This window comes from Megalobrama amblycephala, linkage group LG16 (genome assembly GCF_018812025.1).
Source record: "Megalobrama amblycephala isolate DHTTF-2021 linkage group LG16, ASM1881202v1, whole genome shotgun sequence".
In the NCBI taxonomy this organism is placed as follows: Eukaryota; Metazoa; Chordata; class Actinopteri; order Cypriniformes; family Xenocyprididae; genus Megalobrama; species Megalobrama amblycephala.
This window is the reverse complement of record NC_063059.1, coordinates 24,435,468-24,455,250: the sequence shown is the minus strand read 5'-3', so window position 1 is coordinate 24,455,250 and position 19,783 is coordinate 24,435,468. Positions and strand designations below refer to the sequence as shown.

Below are 19,783 nucleotides of genomic sequence, written 5' to 3'. Positions count from 1 at the left end.
GATTCGCCTGTTTTCCGGAGGTCTTTAAAACAAATTAGGTTTACATAAGAAGGAGGAAGCGATGGAGTTTGAAACTCAATGTATGTCTTTTCCATGTACTGAACCCTTGAAAGTCAACTATGCCAAGGTAAATTCAATTTTTGATTCTAGGGCACCTTTAACATATTCTAGTAGACCCCAAAAACAAAATCAAGACTTTGTAAAAGGGCATAATATGGCCTCTTTAAATAGAAAATGACAGATAGGTTAGACAGACAGCATACTGCACATTGACCCAATCTGTCCATCTCATAACAATTCACCACACAATACAGTATAATCCCCAATCCATTTTTACCCTGTTCCACATGAACGCAGCAATCACGCTGGAGTGACCAAGTTAAATGTGAGAGGAAACAGATTTTGTTGCATGTAGAAATTCAGCTTAAGCCTTAATGTCAAAGAAACAAAGCTTAATGTCACATGGTCCCTGTAATCTTGATGCTTGGTTTGCAGCACTAAATGTAAAATGTGCTGCATTAACGGGACCATTTCAGTGTCTATACTGAAGCCATTAAGAATACACTGAGAACAATAGCTCAAGTGGTGCCAGCAGTGTGCAACACACCCAGCTATAGTTGTTATTTGTTTGGATTTTTATGTTCTGTATAACATTTTAACGCTGGCTAAAAGTGTTAAAAATAAACATTATTAGTAATAGTAACTCAATTGTGTGAAACAGCTGATCACGTGATGTCAACATAGCGACACCCATGAGAGGGCGACCCGCTCCATGTAGAGTAAAACGTCTTTAGAAGACCGATATATTTCGTTTTCATTTAATTTTAAGTATACTTTTTATTTTATTTTATGTTTTTTTTTTTTTTAAGTGCTGTTCATTTTTTGGTGTAAAACTTTAAACTACTGTAGAAGAGTTGAATTTGTTTAAATGCCAATGAAGCATTTAGGCTTTTGTAATGAGCAACAACATCTGTTATGAAACACGGTTGAAAGAAGTAAGTCAGTTTTATTACTGCATCAGCCCAAAAGTATCTTGCAGATGAATAATATCTTCTGGAGAGGGCGTTCCTTCTCTAGTCTACAACAGGGATGATTCACGGACTCGAGCCAGTGTGTGATGCGACTCTACACAGAAAACTGTCTGACAATCATTCATTACAATAGCTGTTCTGTGGCACACCACTGAAATGAGGACAAAAATGCCACAAGACGCGCTGCATGAGTCTGACAGGCGGATGCAGGTGAAGAGTTGACTGCGAAAGTGGATCTATTGCATAATCAGACGGAGCACAAAGAGAGGAGGCAGCTTCATTTTGAACTATGGCGGCAACAAACCTCATTCTTCTGACATAAATTTTGATAACGGGAAAACGTACCATCTTGGAGAACAGCGACGAATTGTTGGATATAATGATGATAAAAAAAACCCATCCTTCCTCAAAACTTTAAAGTTTAAATTCTCGCTACCAGAGGTTGCATTTCATTTTTAGGCTACCTGTGCAGCGTGATCTCAATTAACACTAAACTCACTAGCTTATGTGATTTGGTAGGGTTTTTTTGAAGACAACATCGGTAGCTTTTGGAGGTAGGCTATTTGTGCAGCCTCAGAAGAAGCCGTTCAAATGCTGGAATGGATTGGTGCTGCTTGTTTTATGATTTTAATGGCCATACTCTGGCCAGTGGTGAAGTGTTTTGGAGCAGAGAGTCACTCCACGCTGCTGCTTCCACGGCGCGAGAGCAAAAGATCCGCGGAGAGATGCGACTCGAAACTAGAGGCACAAGGTGAATCAGCCACAGTCGCCTTGATATGCAAGCCCTCTGCACTGGCAAACTACCTTCTCAAACATTGCATGACTTTTTGCAAGTCTTTATCGATACCAAAATGGAACTGGCGAATGAGTTCGTCTTTACAAACTGTTTACGGCGCTTTGTGGCCGTTTGACTGTCCTGTGCATTTCATCCGAGATCATTTGCAGTTGAGTGATGATGGACTCGTGGCGTTAGACTGGGCTGTTGTTGGTACAGCACATCACAAGAGGCGCAGGACTTCCAGTAATTCCACAAGTCCAGTTCTGCTTATCATTCCCAACTCTTTTGGGAAAGTCACCAGGAATGTGCTAAAGGTAATTGCATGTGTGTGTGTGTGTGTGTGTGTGTGTGTGTTTATATGTATACAAATCTTTTTTTAAGTGTCTTCTGACTCATATTTATACACTCTAAAAAATGCTGGGTTAAAAACAACCCAAGTTGGGTTGAAAATGGACAAACCCAGCGATTGGGTTGTTTTAACCCAGCGGTTGGGTTAAATGTTTGCCCAACCTGCTGGGTAGTTTTATTTAAACCAACTATTGTTTAAAAATTGCTATATGGCTAGCTTAAAATGAACCCAAAATAGTTGGGAAATTAAAAACCAGATGTAATTAAAGGCAACAATAATAGACAAAAGGTGAATGTTTATTAATAAGCTTTAATATTTTATTAATATAAATTTAATAGTTTAATAGTTTATTAATATAAATTTATTAATAAGCAATTTAATAAATGTTTATTGTTTAATAATTATTCATTGAACTTTAATAAATGTTCATTTCCAAAATACTTTGGGTTAATTTTAAATAAGCAATACAGTAATTTTTAAACAATAGTTGAGTTAAATAAAACTACCCAGCAGGTTGGGCAAACATTTAACCCTACTGCGGGGTTAAAACAACCCAATTGCTGGGTTTGTCCATTTTCAACCCAACTTGGGTTGTTTTTAACCCAGCATTTTTTAGAGTGTAGAACCAATTAGAACCTTTCACCTTTGACCTTTCAGTGTGCTTGCATCTTAGTAAATCCATGAATCAAATATGGCTAAAAGGTATTTTATAGATTTGCCATTATAGGATATAATGAGGCTAAAGACCCACTGGATGTAATTTTCACCTAAAACACTACTTAGCAACAAAAACCTTTACAGCAGTTTCCTAAACACCTTTATATATCTTTTCTGTTGTGACAACAATTTGTAGGCCAATGCAGAAAGCTAATTTGCCTTTTTTTTGTTTTGTTTTTTAATAGTAGCTTTTGAATTTAGGAGTCAAAATAAAGTCTGTGGCTAACAGTACTTAAAGCTTTTTTTTGTTCAACAAAAATTCAGTATGTCAATTACGTTTCTAACATAAAGACTGCTAGATGTCTGATAAATGGTAAACTCACATTCATGTGGTAGTCATTATGTTTCAACCATGTTTTGAAAATTCCAAATTTCTGTCTACTTGAATGAGGAAAGACGGAAAAGTGGTCTCATAAATTGTGCTTATAAACACACACTCATACACACACACACTAATTATTTTTCAGGCTAGTTCAGGCAGCTAATGTGCAAGTACATTTTAATGCTAAACAAACAGGTGATGACTCTAAAAATGTGTTTGGCTCACATGTGAAACCGTTTTATCATCCACATATTGTCCAGGATAAATACATTCTGTAGGGTTATATTTAACAGACAGGAGAAACAGTCTGATTTTAAACTGAAGAAAGTAACAGAAAACCAACTAAAACAATAAAATGTATTACTCCCCAGAGGCAAGGAGCAAATTAGTCTTGAAAATATAGTATGAAACTGGGGTACAGTACAGGTGAAGTGAATACTCTTGACTGTTTTGCATTAAAGTAAAGATGCTGCATGACTTATATTTCTGGCAATTTGCATGATAGAGCCTCTCTGTGACTCTTGATAGCAGAGTCATTCCTCCTCAGCCAATTTGGAGCACACTCCATGTTCCAGACCTAAAGCTTCAGGCAACTTTAAGTAAATTCATTAGATTTCACACTCCATCATGGATGATTCCTGGAGAAATGTACTCTGTGCTTACCGGAACTTTGTTAGCTGTGCATTGTGGAGAATGTAATCAATGTGTTAGCAGCAGGCTCTTCTACTTCTGCTTTTTGTGTAGGGCATGACTGAGAACAGTGATGGTGAACGTATCTTTGTAGTCAGATAAGAGGTATATAAAAGTCCAAGAACTGCATTCTTTATTGGCATTGATGGTTCCATGAAGAACCTTTAACATCCATGGAACCTTTTTCAGTGCACAAAAGGTTCTTTATAGTGGAAAAGGGTTCTCTAGATTATTAAAATGTTCTTCACACTGAGAAAAAAAGCAAAATGTTCTAACTGAAATGTTGTTTGAGGAACCAAAAAGGGTTGGCATTGCTGCGAAAAACCCATTTTGGAACCAGTGGGCTATGTGTGTGCATTTTGTGTGTGTGTGTGTAAAAACTATATATTTGACACTTGGCCGTGGTTAGACTGACTGTTACAGTAACTACATTTAAATTAGTCGAGATCCAGCTTCTTTTTTTTACAGAACAATAAAGTAATGCATATGGTTCCCTTTTAGTTTTATAGGTTTGGCAGTGTCTGTTTTATGGTTGTATGTAAGTCTATATGTTCAAATAGAAACATTTTAAGAGTTTGGTTGGGGTTGAACTCTAGTCCACTCCGGTTTTCGAGTGTTTCAGAGGAATGTTATTTAAGCTGTGATCATAGCACACTAAGCAAGAGGCTGCACCCAATTTGCACATCGCAAAGCAGTGTGTTTCCTGGCTGTTCAGGGAATTGACGTAAGTAAGGGACATGAAAATACTGTGGTGTACTTAGGCAGATCCTGTTTCTACATTAAGTCATATTCATTTGCATCTTGGCCCGATAAGTCATTTGCCATCAAGAAAAAAATAGAGGAATTGCTGTTACTTGTGTTTGGACTTTTTGCAATTTTGCTCATAGTAAGAAAAGGCTGGATGCCAGGAAGTAATGGGGAAAAGCACACTACAAGTCATTGTGAAAAACACCAGCACACTTAAGCCCTGGGTATACTTCGTTTTTTATGCGTACGCTAGTGTACGCACACAGTCGAATGCACAGCCTTGGAAAGTATACTGCATTTGACTCATACACATGCACAGTTTTGAGTAATCTCTTACCATGAGTTACAACCCATGTAAACATCTCTGTATTCTTTCATGCTAGAGTTGTAAAAATGAGGGTACTTTCTAACATCTAGTCTTCGCACAATCTCTCATGTGTGTAGGCCTCCATTGTCGCTGTAGCTTGCATGTGTTTCGGTCTGTTCTGTTTATGCATTTTTTCTTTGACTATCTTGTGAATTGACGCCCCAGTGCATGGTTGCCACCTTGTGGAGAAACTAATTACTGCAAAAAAAATTAAATGCGCATGTGCGACCTGCGCGGTTACAAAAATCCGGTGGTGCACGTACAGTACGCATGTACTCTTCTGATGACGACTGTATGCTGATCCTCGCATATGCGTAAAAAGTGAACTATACTTTGGGCTTTACTCTTGGCTAAATTTGAATCCCTAAGTTTTAGTTACAGTATGCACAATATATCTGTATTTTTTTTTATATAGGGGGAGGGGGGCAGGGGTATTTAATTGTGCATGTTCAGTTTAATTATTTCTATTATTATCTAATGCTCACTTAAAGTTTTAAAAATAAAAAAATAAACTTAACACTGTTAATTTTAAAGGTGCCCTAGATTATGTTTTTAAAAGATGTAATATAAGTCTAAGGTGTCCCCTGAATGTGTCTGTGAAGTTTCAGATCAAAATACCCCATAGATTTTTTTTTATTAATTTTTTTTAACTGCCTATTTTGGGGCATCATTATAAACGCGCCGATTTTATGCTGCGGCCCCTTTAAATCCCGTGGTCCACGCCCACAGAGCTCGTGCTTGCCTTGAACAGTGCCTTAACAAAGTTTACACAGCTAATATAACCCTCAAATGGATCTTTACAAAGTGTTCGTTATGCATGCGGCATGCATGCGTCGGATTATGTGAGTATTGTATACTGTTATATTGTTTACTTCTGATTTTGAATGAGTTTGAGGCTATGCTCCGTGGCTAACGGCTAATGCTACACTGTTGGAGAGATTTATAAAGAATAAAGTTGTGTTTGTGCATTATCCAGACTGCAAGTGTTTAAAAATGAAAATAGCGACGGCTCTCTTGTCTCCGTGAATACAGTAATAACCGATGGTAACTTTAACCACATTTAACAGTACATTAGCAACATGCTAACGAAACATTAGAAAGACAGTTTACAAATATCACTAAAAATATCATGTTATCATGGATCATGTCAGTTATTATCGCTCCATCTGCCTTTTTTCGCTATTGTTCTTGCTTGCTTACCTAGTCTGATGATTTGGTTGTGCACATCCAGACGTTAATACTGGCTGCCCTTGTCTAATGCCTTTTATAATGTTGGAAACGTGGGCTGGCATTTGCAAATATTGGGGGCGTACACCCCGACTGCTACGTAACAGTCGGTGTTCTGTTGAGATTCGTCTGTTCTTCGGAGGTCTTTTAAACAAATAAGATTTATATAAGAAGGAGGAAACACTGGAGTTTGAGACTCACTGTATGTCATTTCCATGTACTGAACTCTTGTTATTTAACAATGCCAAGATAAATTCAGTTTTTCATTCGAGGGCACCTTTAATCTTTAGCAAATTTTTAAATGAATATTAAGATTTTATACTGTACATTATAATTTTGTGATGCCTAAATTCAACTAAGGATTTAAAAAGATTGATTTAATTTTTTAGTGTTTTTTTTTTAAACATGGTATAGAATTTTATCGAGCAGTACCTTTTCAACTCCACCTTGTTTACTTCTCTGTACTGAAAATATAAAAAATATGTCTTCAATGTAATAATAAAATCATCATTAATGAAGCAGTTTGGGGGTATTTACAGCTCAAGCTAAGTATATTCAAAGATTATATGAAATTGAGAAATTGTGAAAATAGTTTGCACTCTGATGGATTGTTTGTTGTTCAGACTTGTGAAAACTTGAGGAATTTGGGGTCAGTGTTGCTTCCATGGAGTAACAGAATTTAACACAACCCTGAAGTTAACAGTCAGCAACAAACAAAACTACCGAGTAGCAATGACCATATTATGGTAGTATGAACACACACACACAAATATATATATATATATATATATATATATATATATATATATATATATATATATATATATATATATATATAAACAAAGTTTAAAATGAAGTGAAATGTGTATAAGTAAGAAGTTTAGAATATTTATTTTTACTTTAACCCAAGACTACTTATTACAGGTGTGGACAAGACTCAAGCAAAACATCTCTGTTTATGTGCACAAGTATGACCCCTGTGTGCTGTTTCTGGTATGTGACCATTTCTGTTTTCTTCTTCTCAGCTCTGTGAGGCAGCTCTGAGTCACGGCTACCTTCCTGTGATCTTCAACCGCCGGAGTCAGAACGGGACACCGCTCTGTACTGTCAAGCTGCAGCAGTTCGGCGACCCGACCGACCTGCGGGAAGCTGTGCGCTACATTCGGTACCGACAGCCGGCAGGCCAGATCTACGCTGTGAGCGAGAGCACTGGTTCAGGACTCCTCCTGTCCTACTTGGGCGAATGCGGCTCCTCCAGCTATGTGACGGCTGCGGCCTGCCTGTCTCCTGTTTTCCGCTGCCAGAGCTGGTTTGAGAGCGGCCCGACCTGGCCGTTCCACTCGGCACTCCTACTTTACCAAAAAATCTGCCTCAGCAGGTAGGGTTATAGGGAGGATGTTGTTCCACTCAGTTTCCTCAAAATATCTCTGTTTACATTCAGGACTATTTAGAATTGTATGACCACTGTCAGAAGATGGACAGTACCCATCTTTGAGGATGCTGAAACATTTGATTTGATTTGATTGACACTTTATTAATCCTGAAGGAAATTCAATACATCTAGTAGCTTGTACAACAAAAATACACAATACACACCACATATCAAATATAAAAAAATCAAAAATCAGTGCTAACAGTCCAGTATTACATTCAAGTATAAAATTTATAAATGTATAATATTAGGAGTGTAACGGTACACAAACATGATACCTCTGTATTGAAGTCATGGTTTGGTACAGCAGGGGGGAGAAAACTAAACATAAATGTGCTTTGTTTTTCTATTTTGTTTTATTAAACAGTGGTTTACTGAACAAATTGGGTCTCTCTCTTCAAATAAATTTAATTCTAATTAACATTTTCTTAAGGATAAAAAAAAAAATCTATCTCAGCCAATGCTGTAGACTACAGGAAGCCCTTTCTTGCACATTACTATAATATTAAAGGTTACAATTAACAACAGAGCCCAAACTAATGAATTCAGTTACTATTTATTTTTAGATACAATAATCAACACTCAAAAAACAAAAATGTAAATTGCACACAAGGCAGGTTTTGCATTGACTTCTAAATCTAATTATAAAATTATTACTCCAATTCATTTTTTAAATATAATCATTTACACAGTTACTGTCATAACTTGTTTTCATAACAAATTTATTTAAACATTTTAAATAATTAAGACATTACTAACAGGTAACGAATAAATATAAGCTAATATAATGCCTACATTTACTGAAATGCCCCCATCTAGAGTTAATTTCTCTAGTGAACTAATATGCTGTGAACACAAAATGACTTGCCTGAGGTAAATGTAATGCTACGTGAGATTATCAAGCTGTCTTTCCGTGGTTGAAACACTGGTTGAGTGATTACATGCATATCTAGATCATCTGTTCTTCTTCTTCTGTGCTTTTTTCTGTTGTGGCGGTGTTGCGTACCATATGGTTCAGGAGAAATACAGTACAGTCCAAAAGTTTGGAACCACTAAGATTTTTAATGTTTTTAAAAGAAATTTCAAGGCTACATTTATTTAATTAAAAATACAGTAAAAAAACAGTAATATTGTGAAATATTATTACAATTTAAAATAACTGTTTTCTATTTGAATATATTTCACAAAGTAATTTATTCCTGTGATGGCAAAGCTGAATTTTCAGCATCATTACTCCAGTCTTCAGTGTCACATGATCCTTCAGAAATCATTCTAATATGCTGATTTGCTGCTCAAGAAACATTTAATGTGTACAATTGTACAAAATATTTGTGTACAATATTTTTTTTCAGGATTATTTGATGAATAGAAAGTTCAAAAGAACAGTGTTTATCTGAAATCTAATCTTTTGTAACATTATAAATGTCTTTACTGCCACTTTTGATTGATTTAATGCATCCTTGCTGAATAAAAGTATTCATTTCTTTAATTTCTTTACAAAAAAATAAAAATAAAAATTCTTACTGACCCCAAACTTTTGAACGGTAGTGTATAATGCTACAGAAGCTTTGTATTTCAGATAAATGCTGTTCTTTTGAACTTTCTATTCATCAAGGAATCCTGAAAAAAAAAAAAAAAGTACACAACTGTTTTCAACATTGAAAATAATCATAAATGTTTATTGAGCAGCAAATCAGCATATTAGAATGATTTCTGAAGGATCATGTGACACTGAAGACTGGAGTAACGATGCTGAAAATTCAGCTTTGCATCACAGGAATAAACTGCTTTGTTAAATATATTTAAATAGTACACAGTTATTTTAAATTGTAATAATATTTCACAATATTACTGTTTTTTACTGTATTTTTAATTAAATAAATGTAGCCTTGGTGAGCAGACGAAACTTCTTTTAAAAACATTAAAAATCTTAGTGGTTCCAAACTTTTGGACTGTACTGTACATGTACCGTTACACCCTTAGTATGATGTCACGTCATCTGGAATCTTTAACTGCAATATTTTTGTTAAAAATGAAATATGTAACATCCTTAAAACAAGTTTTTATTTTCTATTTTTAAGACTTGATTTTAGATATATATTGAAACAAATTTCCTATCCCATTATCTGTTTTTTTTTTTTTTTTTTTTTTTTTTTGGCTCAAAATATTAGTCTTTATATCTTTTGGCAGTTTACTGATTAAAAAATATAGTGAATGACAGTATACAAATTAGCTTATATAAATGAAAGTTGTGTGGTCTTTTTCAAAGGGATTGGTCACAATAACGGTATTTCTAAATCAGCTTAGGGTGATCCAAATGGAAATACAATACTGTTGCCATAACGACTAGCGATGCGTATCCAGTGCTATTGATTTCTGTGATCTGTCTAAACAGGTTGCCTGCTTAGTCGCAACTCGAATCGATGATAATAACAAAACTCTTCCATTGCTGCTCTTCTCTATTATGATTAAACTTGATAATGTGTTAAATCCCATCCGCAGGTACAAAACTGTGCTCGGGGAGCTTGTCCACACAGACAACTTATTCTCCAGCTGCTCTTTGAAGGCAATGGAGGAGGCTCTGTTCTGTCATTCTGGCTTAAAAGGGGCGACAACGGAGGGAGCAGGTAGCTGGGAGGCGTATTGGGAGCGGAACGACCCTCTGAGGGACATAGATGAAGTGGCCATTCCTGTGCTGTGTGTGTGCAGCCAGGACGACCCCATCCGAGGGGATGACCAGGCCACGCTACCGTTAGAGCTTTTTGAGAGCAATCCGCATTTCTTCCTGCTTTTGACTGCCCACGGAGGCCACTGTGGCTTCTCCACATCAGACGAGGGCCCGATCGTCTGGAGCCACCAGGCTTTACTGGAGTTCTTTCGCGCTACCACCGATTTCTTCGCCGCGGAGGAGCGTGCCAAGCTGGCGGCCCGGCGGAGGGGTGTGAGCGGGGCTGGCAAGACTTTCCGCCATCGCAGCGTCAGCACATGCAAAAGACTGCCCGTCTGCTCGCATAACATTCACGCCATTTACAACTGGCAGAGGTCCTACACCAGATGATGATGTGCTTAGAGGGTCCCCTACTTTGTTTGGGATTTGGGAGAGACTGAAATAGCAAAGAACACTGCCAGAAAATGATAGATTAAAACCTATTGTCTGACCTGCTGTTCATTACAGCCAAGAAAACCAGCAGTCGAGTCAAAATATCTCAGTGGGACTTTAGAAAGATATTACTGAATCATGGTTTCAAAATTTCACAGCCAACTTTTCAGTATTTTTGACAGTATTTTTTGGTTTCAGATAAGACGACTTAATTAGATATCCTGAAATAAATTTCTCATCCCATTTTGGCTCACTAAATTTGGTAGGATTTATGGTTGAAATTTGGTAATCTAATGAAAATTAAAAAAGTAAAATGAACTTAATTCAAGATATATTCTCTGAAAACAAGCCTTAATATCTTTTGTCAGTTTTGCTTCTCAAATTTATCTTGAATGTTTATTTTATTTTTTATTTTTTTATGATAAATTTTTTTAATTTTTTTTTTTTTTTTTTTTTTGAATGGCAGTATATAAATAAGCCTTGAATTTGTGTTGTGTAGGGATTGGTCCAAATGTGTGTGTTTTTTTTTTTTTTTTTTTTTTTTTTTTTTTTTCTGTACCTCATGCATGTTTCAGTACTTCGTTCCAAAATTTAGAGAATATTAAAACAGTCTACGTACATTCTGTCCATACAGTAATGAAAAGTGACAGTCTGCGTTTAGAGAAGGAGCCTGTGGAATCGGGAGTAAAGAGTCAGTCGGCACTGCTGGGGTTTCTTATGACGTCATTCTGAGGTTTCAGGGAAATGCTGGTCTCCCATTGACAAGGGTGGAGCTAGCTCTGCAGATTTTTACAACTCCCCCTCCCCCCTGTTTTTGTTTCCTTCCTTTTCTGTCTCCATCTCAAAAATGTGTAATATCTAAATGGTGTCAAACCTCTTGTTTAAATTATCGTGTGAACACGGGAGATTTAATTAAATGGTGTCAGCTAAACACATTTATGTATGTGAATCAGGTTTTTGTTTGTAAACTGTATGTCAGAATTATAGGTTATGCAACAGACTGCATGAAAAAGAAATGGAATTTCATTTACTCCCACAGCTGTTCTTGAGAGCAGACTCACAAAAGTGACTGCAAAATCGAAGCATTTGTTAGCATTTAGTGCATTTTAGTCACAAAGCTCCACGCTATCTGATCCTGGAATCACACAGTTCATTGGATGCATGATCAAGCTTTTACTGGACAGCCCCAAATAGAACATCAGCCTGGAGCCTGAGCTCAGAGAGAGGAGGTATGATTAGAAGAGACAGTCTCTGCAGACTCCAGCTCTGATGCTCACACTGACAGGCAGCACTATGGCTATAACTATAGGGACTTCAAAATGGTCTCTTCCTCTGGCTTTACTCTTCATAATTAACCTATATATCAAATCATGTCAGTTTTCCAGTTAGTATCATCCTTGAAAAAAAAAAAATTTTTTAATATACATTGATAAATGTCTTGTTAATGAATGTGTATGATAGTAATATGACTCTGTGGACATTTATGGGCATCTACAGTACTGTTCTAAAGTTTGGGGTTGGTAAGATTTTTTCACGCTCACCTAGGCTGCATTTATATGAAAAAATACAGTAAAAAAAAAACAATATTATGAAATAGGATAACAGTTTAAAATATATTTTAAAATGTAATTTATTCCTGCAAAACTAAATTTTTAGAATCATTACTCATTGTCACAAGATCCTTTAGAAATCATTCTAATTTGCTGATTTGATGCTCAAGAAACATTTATTATCAATGTTGAAAACAGTTGTGCTGCTTAATATTTTAGTGGAAACCGTGACACGACCCAATTTCCGGAAATGTTGGGAGATTTTTTAAATTTGAATAAAATGAAAAGTAAAAGGCTTTCAAATCACATGAGCCAATATTTTATTCACAATATAACATAGATAACATAAATGTTCAAACTGAGAAATTTTACAATTTTATGCACAAAATGAGCTCATTTCAAATTGGAATCAAGTTTCTGGAGTTTTGGTGTTGGAATTTGGTCCCATTCTTGCCTGATTTAAGTTTCCAGCTGCTGAAGAGTTTGTGGTCGTCTTTGACGTATTTTTCATTTAATGATGTGCCAAATGTTCTCTATAGGTGAAAGATCTGGACTGCAGGCAAGCTAATTCAGCACCCGGACTCTTCTACGACAAAGCCATGCTGTTGTAATAGCTGAAGTTTGTGGTTTTGCATTGTCCTGCTGAAATACACAAGGCCTTCCCTGAAATAGACGTCCTCTGGAGGGGAAAATATGTTTCTCTAAAACCTTTATATACCTTTCAGCATTCATAGTGCCTTCCAAAACATGCAAGCTGCCCATACCGTATGCACTTATGCACCCCCATACCATCAGAGATGCTGGCTTTTGAACTGAACACTGATAACACGCTGGAAGGTCTCTTCCTCTTTAGCCCGGAGGACATGGCAAATTTGTCAAATTTGGACTCATCTAACCATAGAACACTTTTCCACTTTGAAACATTCCATTTTAAATGAGCCTTGGCCCACAGGACACGACGGGGCTTCTGGGCCATGTTCACATATGGCTTCCTTTTTGCATGATAGAGTTTAGTTGGCATCTGCAGATGGCACGGCGGATTGTGTTTACCGACAGTGATTTCTGAAAGTATTCCTGGGCCCGTTTAGTAATGTCATAGACACAAGCATGCTGATGAGTGATGCAGTGTTATCTGAGGGCCCGAAGACCATAGGCATCCAATAAAGTTATTCGGCCTTGTCCCTTACGCACAGATTGATTTCTCCAGTTTCTCTGAATCTTTTGATGATGTTATGCACTGTAGATGATGAGATTTGCAAAGCCTTTGCAATTTGACTTTAAGAAACATTGTTTTCCACAATATTTTTATGCACTCTTTCACAGATTGGAGAGCCTCTGCCCATCTTTACTTCTGAGAGACTCTGTCTCTCTAAGACATCGCTTTTATAGCTAATCATGTTACAGACCTGATATCAATTAACATAAGCAGTTGCTAGATGTTCTCCCAGCTGAATCTTTTCAAAATTTCTTACTTTTTAGCCATTTGTTGCCCCTATGCCAACTTTTTTGAGAACTGTAGCAGGCATCAAATTTGAAATGAGCTCATTTAGTGGATAAAAGTGTAAAATTTGTCCCTTTAAACATATCTTATGTTATCTATGTTCTATTGTGAATAAAATATTGGCTCATGTGATTTGAAAGTCTTTTAGTTTTCATTTTATTCAAATTTAAAAAAAAAAAAAAAAAACATCCCAACATTTCCGGAATTTGGGTTGTAAATACATAGTTCAGTCATGAAACACTAGATGGCGCAGGCTGATGGGTTTTAACGCAAGCTGATGATAATTACAGTGTTAACTATGGGCACAAGCTGATTGGTCCATGTCACTTCTGCAGCCAATGAGCTTGTTGCTCACACATTTAAATGGCTGGTTGGTTACATTCACTATAGCCGTTTACAGCGTGCTTTCAGAGTTCGTCTAAAGCCCTCCACCTTCCCCAGCTCCACCTGTATAGATCTGCTATGGGTTACTGATATATGCTATTTGTGCAGCAGCACTGTCTTACTCACAGCAGCGCATCGGTGTATGTATTGGCAGTAGCAAGTTCCTGTACTTGCTCTGCAGCAGCAGCAATAATCAGCAGCAGTGTAGCAGATCTATTCCAACAAGACCAAATACATTAACATTGTCATATCTATTACCATGTTAAAAATCTTCAGAGGGTTGTCATGATTGAAACTTTTTTCACAGGATACTTTAATGAACAAAGTTGATAAGAAAAGCATTTATTTGAAATGGAAATCTTTTGTAACATTATAAAAGTCTTTACTACCACCTTTTTACAATATAATGTATTCTTGCTGAATAAAAGTATTAATTTCTTAAAAAAAAAAAAAATCTTACTGACCCCAAACTTTTGAACTATAGTTTTTCATTACACTTGAGGGGCACTAGAGACAAAAAGACACCCTTTTAGATTAGCACTCTAATTTAATTTCTTTCGAATTGCCCTTTTGAGGATTAAGGATATAACATTAGCTCCTAATATGCCATAAATTCTTACATTAGTCGTGACACCAAATGGCGAATACTCAACTTTGCCATGGTTTGAATCTGCACACTCAATTTGAATATTTTGATACATACAGTGTCAAATAACCGGTATTATAAATCTAGCAAGAATGTTTACTAATGTAATAGTCAAAATCTGCTGCACTGTTCATCACATTGATTGATAAAAAGAGTCTTTACAGAACTGCCTTATGGTGCCATCTAGTGGATAATAGTTGATAACACGTCTGTAACCACGACTGTCCATTAGTGGTCCACCAATATGGCTGTTTATTAGCAGGTTCTTAAATAACTACAGCTGGGTCTTTTTTCAATCCTGAATATTAGTGACTTTTTATGGAGCTCACTTTGTACATATAGGGACATTATGCTAGAACAGAAAAAGACCCTACAATGTCAGAATACAAAGTGTAAAAAGAAAAACTACTAATGTTTTCATTTAAGATACTAACATGCACACAAAGTGTATTTTATGCACTTAGTAATGTGGGTAACAGAAACCTGTAATTATATGGGAGTGGCCAAATACTTTTGACCATGTAGTGTTTATATGTCCATTTGTATGTATTGCTTTTTATTTATTTTATATATATATTTATATAGCCTACTATTATACTATCTATTCATATTTTGATTGATTTAAATTTGTATATTTTTAGTTTTCATTTTATTTTGTTATGTGCTTTTGTCATTTAAATTTTAGAATTAAAAAGTAGAATTTTCTTTCTATTTTGCTTTATTTTTAGTTTTAGTTTTAGTAATTTAGAACTTAAACTTTATTTCAGTTAGTTGCCAAGGCAATAATCATAATTTTTGTTTGTTTGTTTTTTTTTAAGTCATTTTCATTTATTTTTGATTTATTTCAATTTAATGAGTTTTAGTTAAAGGATTAATCCACTTTTAAATACACTTTTCCTGATAAATTTACTCACCCCCATGTCATCCAAGATGTTCATGTCTTTCTTTCGTCAGTCGAAAAGAAATGAAGGTTTTTGAGGAAAACATTCCAGGATTATTCTCCTTACAGTGGATTTCAATGGCTACCAACAGGTTGAAGGTCAAAATTACAGTTTCAGTGCAGCTTCAAGGGCTTTAAACGATACCAGATGAGTAATAAGGGTCTTATCTAGCGAATCGATCGGTCATTTTCGAAAAAAATACAACCGTTTATGCTTTATAAACAAAATATCGCATTGAACGTACTTTCTGCTTCCGCATTCTTCATAACGCTTACGCTGAATGTCCTACGCCTTCCCTATTCAAGTTACGGAACGAACGCGGCGCCACTTTCGTTTTTTTTCCGTAACTTGAATAGGGAAGGCGTAGGACATTAAGCGTTATGAAGAATGCGGAAGCGGAAAGTACATTCAAGGTGATATTTTGTTTATAAAGCATAAACGGATGTATTTTTTTCGAAAATGACCGATCGATTCGCTAGATAAGACCCTTATTACTCATCTGGTATCGTTTAAAGCCCTTGAAGCTGCACTGAAACTGTAATTTTGACCTTCAACCTGTTGGTAGCCATTGAAATCCACTGTAAGGAGAATAATCCTGGAATGTTTTCCTCAAAAACCTTCATTTCTTTTCGACTGACGAAAGAAAGACATGAACATCTTGGATGACACGGGGGTGAGTAAATTTATCAGGAAAAGTGTATTTAAAAGTTTACTAATCCTTTAACAATAACACCACAAGTATGTCAATGAATTAACTAGCAGTCTCATGATAAATTTAGATAGTGCCACATTAATCAACACATCAGTTGAAATGCTCTCAAAGTGATACGTGAATACGAGTGAATATTTAGCTCTGTTTGCAATTTTATCCATTATTAATATGCATTATAATCCCACAGGCTTAACCTAACAACTTTTTTTTGCCATCGGTAACGTCTGTAGTTCTTTATGTTCTATGCATACTCATGCACAAGTGTGTTCCAGCAGCAGATGGCAGTATGGGAAACAGCCTGAGATTATGGAAAAGCAGTGCAGGCATGAGTGACAGTTACCATGACGCAGAGCTCTCTCGTTTTGGCTCGGAAACAAGTTTATATTTAGCACCTATTTTTAAGCTGAAACATGACACATGTAGCCTAAATAAATTCCGCTTTGAATTTCATACAACGCTTTTGTCCTGCTGTGCATAAAAGAATGGGCTTTCACAGAATGGGCTTTAACCGTGTCAGAGTTCAGAAAAGTTCTCCAACAGCATTGCAGGGGTGAATTAGCAGCATGGTTGGGATGCACATCATTAGTGGGTCATCTGTGGGCAATATTGACCCATCGTTGGCAGATGAAAGAAAAGCCACATCCGCACACCATGTTCCACATTAATGAAATTCGTTGAATACCTTACGTTTTTGGACAGATTTGTTTCCATTGAGCTTCATATTGAGGTTTGAACTAAAGACCACATGATTGTGGCTGATGTTTTGTGTGTTTTGCTGATGTAATCTGGACTCTGCAGAGGTGAAACACCTGTGTTATTTGATCTGCCCTTTGTCGCTGCTACCCAGGTGTGACCATTTCCCAACACAAGCAGCAAATATTTGTAGAAGCCTTCGGCAAATTCTTCACATGTGCATGACGCAGATGTACTAGGTGGGGTGAACTCTCTCTCTCTAACAGACATTATATATCTCTCTTGCTCTCTCTTCCCATAACTAAATCTGCTTTAATCACTCTGAATATCTTTGGTTGTGACTCGGAGAAGAGCTGGTTAACGCCTGTCCCCTGGGCAGAGACATGAGGAGGACTGATGGCAGGAGATGTAATGTGGCGTGACAGGTTGCCTGGCTTGTCTGAAGGGGGCCAGATCAGGACCTCACATTCTTCCAACTTTGATTTCGCCATGGTTGAATCGCATTCTTTGCAATCTTTACGGCTGGTTGAGAAGGAAGAAGAAGCTGGCCACATTTACTTGTGGTATTGCCCTCTCTGGTGGAGACTTGCATCAGGTTTTTTTTCCATTGTGCAACTTCACGCCTGTGTAGCATGATCTGTGGGCACTTGACTGCTGACTGCCATCAGATATACCAAGTACAGGCCAAAAGAGCACGGACATTAGTTTCCACTGTTACAGTCAAGGGTTGTTCCAGCGAGGAAGGATTAACTAAAACACAACAGATGTAAATGGTGTCGTATATATGACTAAGCTTTTTAATAAAGAAGGAAATTTATTTCTGTGATTCCGATTGTGATGGGAGAGCATTACGCATGGGTATTTAATGCATTTCACATATCAGGCATTCAAAATTTCGACCCTTTTTACACTTGTAGGCATGGCTTTCCTCTATTCTGACTGATCGTTCGCTAACTCACCGTCTAGTTCAATGATTCTCAACCAGTGGGCTGGGGCAAACTATGGGGCCTCAGCATACTTCCAAGGGGGCCTCAAGATGACTTAACATATTTTTGTGGATAATGGGGGGACTTGAAGTGAAAAACGTTGAGAGCTGCTGCTCTAGTTTCATACAAACAAGACTTACGGCATCTAGTGTCTCAGATGATTGTATTAAAAATCAGATTAGAGCTTAAAGGTGCTGTATGTAATTTCTTTGTACTAAACGCATAAAAATACCATAATATGTTTGCAGATATTTGTAGGAAACATGCTAAGTTCACATACTCGTTGCACTGAAAAACAATCCTACAGCCAGTTATTTTACTTTGAAATGTGCATTTTGTGTCAGAATGTCTGTTTTTGTTGTGGTCTGTGTGAACCCCAGGTTGCCAGTTGGCAGAAAACACACCATATTGTAGCCATAGAAGCCAGCAAACAATCTGGGTCAGAGATCGCAGAGTCTACCCGACCTAAAAAGCCTCTACATCCATCCTAACAGTACGTTTACACAACAACAATGTACTAAAAACGGAAGGATTTTCCTTTGCGTTTTTCGCTTACAGGCGACAACATTGTCAAAACGATCCCCATTCACAAGGATCTGTGAAAACAATTAAAAACGCTGTATTATTCATGCCAGGCCAGCAGATGGCGATGTCACTTTGTAAAGAAAAACTACTGAACACATAATACGAATGCGCACAATGTCACCATTTTCACAAATTCATGTTTCTGTAGTTCACACGGAGACAATAATGGTATCGTTTTCAAAAACTTGCACTTTGTAACCCGTTTTCAAAAGTTTGCGTTTTCAGTTCCCCAAAACGCCATTGTTGTGTAAATGAATGGCCAAAATGCATAGTTTTCAGTTTTTAGTTGAAAACGGTGTTGTGTAACAGGCCCTAAAGCTCTATGACCAGAGGCATATTAAAACACAGATAAATCCACTCAAAAACTTACAGTCTAAGGGTTGTTGCCTGTCATTCTCAATTATGTCTGGTTCTGTTGCATGTCCTCTATCTCCAAAACTAACCAACTGAGCCATAGGCCTACGTCACAGCAGTTTCAGGACAGCAGCGCCAGGCCAGCAATCAAGTTAGGGTGGGAATTATAGCCTCATTAAGCATAGGGTTTGGTGGTGGGGTGGGGTTAGGCATTCGTTATGGTGGATCATATAATTATAGAGAAGTTAGGGTTAGGGGAATTTTGAATTTGGACTGCAGTAGCCATTTTAACCTCTAGCTGTTAATATTACATACTGCACCTTTAATATTACTGTAATATTGTTTTGTACATTGTAATGAACATTTTTCTTTTCTAAACGGAAGCTTTAGGACAATATACAAGTAAAATTATAAATTAATTTAAAGGTGCCCTAGAATTAAAAATTGAATTTATATTGGCATAGTTAAATAACAAGAGTTCAGTACATGGAAATGACATACAGTGAGTCTCAAACTCCATTGTTTCCTCCTTCTTATATAAATCTCATTTGTTTAAAAGACCTCTGAAGAACAGGCGAATCTCAACATAACACCGACTGTTACGTAACAGTCGAGATCATTAATATGTACGCCCCCAGTATTTGCATATGCCAGCTCATGTTCAAGCCATT

At 36.8% G+C, this 19,783-nt stretch overlaps 1 protein-coding gene across 1 annotated transcript; it reads left to right on the top strand.

The window, feature by feature from the left end:
* The first annotated feature begins 776 nt into the window (after positions 1-776).
* abhd15a (abhydrolase domain containing 15a) lies at positions 777-11,691 on the top strand. The gene is made up of 3 exons (XM_048161637.1): positions 777-2,123; positions 7,254-7,606; positions 10,163-11,691. Exons 1-3 carry the CDS (start codon positions 1,623-1,625, stop codon positions 10,716-10,718), a joined length of 1,410 nt encoding a protein of 469 aa, XP_048017594.1. The 5' UTR covers positions 777-1,622; the 3' UTR covers positions 10,719-11,691.
* Positions 11,692-19,783: the final 8,092 nt, after the last annotated feature.